The sequence below is a fragment of the Monopterus albus genome, unplaced genomic scaffold (assembly GCF_001952655.1).
Source record: "Monopterus albus unplaced genomic scaffold, M_albus_1.0 scaffold15.1, whole genome shotgun sequence".
Taxonomy (NCBI): domain Eukaryota; kingdom Metazoa; phylum Chordata; class Actinopteri; order Synbranchiformes; family Synbranchidae; genus Monopterus; species Monopterus albus.
Genome location: NW_018127895.1, coordinates 2,743,400 through 2,745,966, shown reverse-complemented (window position 1 = coordinate 2,745,966; position 2,567 = coordinate 2,743,400). Strand labels below are relative to the sequence as shown.

At 45.0% G+C, this 2,567-nt stretch overlaps 1 protein-coding gene across 1 annotated transcript; it reads left to right on the top strand.

Moving 5' to 3' along the window:
* The first annotated feature begins 1,352 nt into the window (after positions 1-1,352).
* Positions 1,353-2,567, top strand: LOC109955571 (fibroblast growth factor-binding protein 1-like). The gene is made up of 2 exons (XM_020591850.1): positions 1,353-1,414; positions 1,717-2,567. The coding sequence occupies exon 2, from the start codon at positions 1,744-1,746 to the stop codon at positions 2,374-2,376; it is 633 nt and encodes a 210-aa protein (XP_020447506.1). The 5' UTR covers positions 1,353-1,414; positions 1,717-1,743; the 3' UTR covers positions 2,377-2,567.

Here is a 2,567-nt window from a genome sequence, read left to right as displayed (position 1 = left end):
CCCCACACACACACACATCAAAAAAGGTGTTTATACTGAGGGAAGCCCATCTAAACATCTAATACCTGTCTCCTGTCTAGTCTTGTTGTAAAACACAGAAACTATATTCACATATAAATCATGTTTTAACAAAGAAATGTTATAATACTTTGCTGTAAAAAAACAAAACAAATCTTGTTATTTAATAAATTAAAAGAAATAACTGAAGCTAACAGTCAACATATTGAAAATACATGTCAGTATCATTGAGTCAACATCCAGTAACCACAAGGTGGCACTGCTGAAGAGAGAGGAACAGATCTGTCAGGCTTCTCTCTCACTCTTAATCACAGATGTATACTTAATGGCCTGCAGGGCACAGGCCCAGGGACCCAAGAGGTCAGGGGCCCATAAACCAGAGAACTGTGAAGGTGTGCAGGTTCTGTTTACCTTTCCACTGTAAACTCCATCTCATGCCTACAATGCCTACAAAAAGCCACAAAATGACTAAAATAATACTGAAAAGACCCCAACACTTCAGAACAACTACACAGATATGCAGAACAAAGAGACACAGAACAAGATGAAAACCACTACAAAATAGACACGAAACAAGTAAAAATAGGGACAAAATTCCAGTGTGATTAGTACACACACATGCAGTGCAGATTCCTGGCTACTGTTTACTTACAGTAAAACTTCTACTACTGTTTCCGACATAATGATTCACAGAAATAACCTGCTGCAAGCTGTAAAAAGTACTGGACACGTGCTCATACCAGTCTTTCCTTGTTACTTTATCACAAAGTCTTCTTTTTTTTCACCTGCAGATCACATGGGAATGAAACATGACCACAGGGCGGGTGGGTTAGTGGGTTCTCAGTGATATGTAGGTCAGCTTCATAGCACAAACACCAAAAGAAGCTATAGTGTTGTATATATCCAGATTCACAATATTAAATTCAGCATTTGGTTTGTGTTATAACTTACTAGTGGAGTTTCCCTGATCTGGGAACACAGTGCACATGTTCAGACATCTGAAACTGAGGATCTCCTCATGACTGAAAGCATTATCGGATTGGTGGAAAAGCTGAAGCGAGTCTCCCAGATGCGCTTGTGTGGAGCATGAGACAGGGTTAGGTGTTAGGGTGATTGTAAAAGTTATTTAGTATAACCTCACACTCTGTGCGCACGCACATCCATCATCAGTTGTAGCTTGGAGCTTTAGTTTGGACACGTGATTCCAGACCAAACACATTCTCTTCTTCTTCCTAAAGAAGACTGCTACAAAGATTTTTCTCAATGGATTTGCTTAGAGGTGCGGTGTTTTGGGCGGGAATGGTGGGCGTGCCACCGCGTCTATGTATGAAAGCCATGCGCGGGACCACAGAACCACAAGAAGCAGCTTTACGCACAAGAACACTTGTGGTTTTCGGTAAGTTAAACTACGTATGTTCTGTATATGAGGTGAGCTACATATGGCCAGGCTATTTTTCAAGGCCGTCTCTAGATCACAGCAGTAGATTTGTCTGGCGAAAATAAAATATATGTTAGTTGAAAAGGGTGTATTTACTGTAAATTCACAATGTAAAACCCCTTTTTTTTCTGGATGTTGTCTTTGAAGAAAAATAGTTTACGTTGTAATATTTTCTGTGAGCAGCCATTATACATTTTGAAAGTTTTTTTTAACCCAGTGACTCTGAACCTGCTCTCTCTGAACATCCTCTATATTTTCAGGTAATAGTTTGTCTACTGAAAGACGTCATGTTGCTGCTGAGGACCTTTGCGCCCTGGTTGCTGTTGGCCTTCCTCGGGCAGCAAATCTCTCTGTCCTCCGGTGCTCGCAATAAGAGCCGAGGAGCGGACAAGACCGTGACCCCAGCCGCTGACAGAGCGCAGAGGAACGCGAACAAGCCTGCAGCGACCGTCCGGGGGAAGTTCACCACGAACAAGATGCAGTGCACGTGGGGGGCAAGAGACGTCCGGGACACGGTGAAGCTGTCGGTGAAATGCGAGAACCCGGAGGCGCAGTGTGAGTACACGGGAAAACCTGAGAGCTGCCCGGGCTACCTGTCCGATCCTAGGGGCTTCTGGAAACAGGTAGCCCGTGCGCTCAAAAGACTCAAAGACAAAGTGTGCACGGACGAGCGCGCGGTGGTGAAGGCAGGCATGTGTAAGCGCGCGCCCCGGTATGCACACTTCAAGCTCAGCTCCGTAATGTTGAGTCAGTTCCGAGACCGGGAGACTTCCACGCCCCCGCCACCCAGCTCCATCACAGCCGACCCAACACCGTGCACGGGGCGCGCGGACCACCGGAAAAGGGCGGAAGAATACTGCAGCAGCTCATGGGCCAGTGTGTGCGCCTTCTTGTTCTCCGTGGTGCAAAGGGACTGTTAGCTTCAGATCCCACGGGGTCGCGCACATGACCAGACTGATACTGATTCGTGCAGGTGTGCTATCAGGTGTTTAACTGTGACTCTTACCCGAAGACACTATTTTATTTCCATTAATTGTAGTAATTTATCCACAGAAAATAGCTCGTTACCATTAATTAAAGCACAGTTATTACATACTTGCATGTCTACTTT

Bases quoted from the DNA above. Each gene is read 5' to 3' on its own strand.
- LOC109955571 (XM_020591850.1), top strand. From the start codon at position 1,744: ATGTTGCTGCTGAGGACCTTTGCGCCCTGGTTGCTGTTGGCCTTCCTC.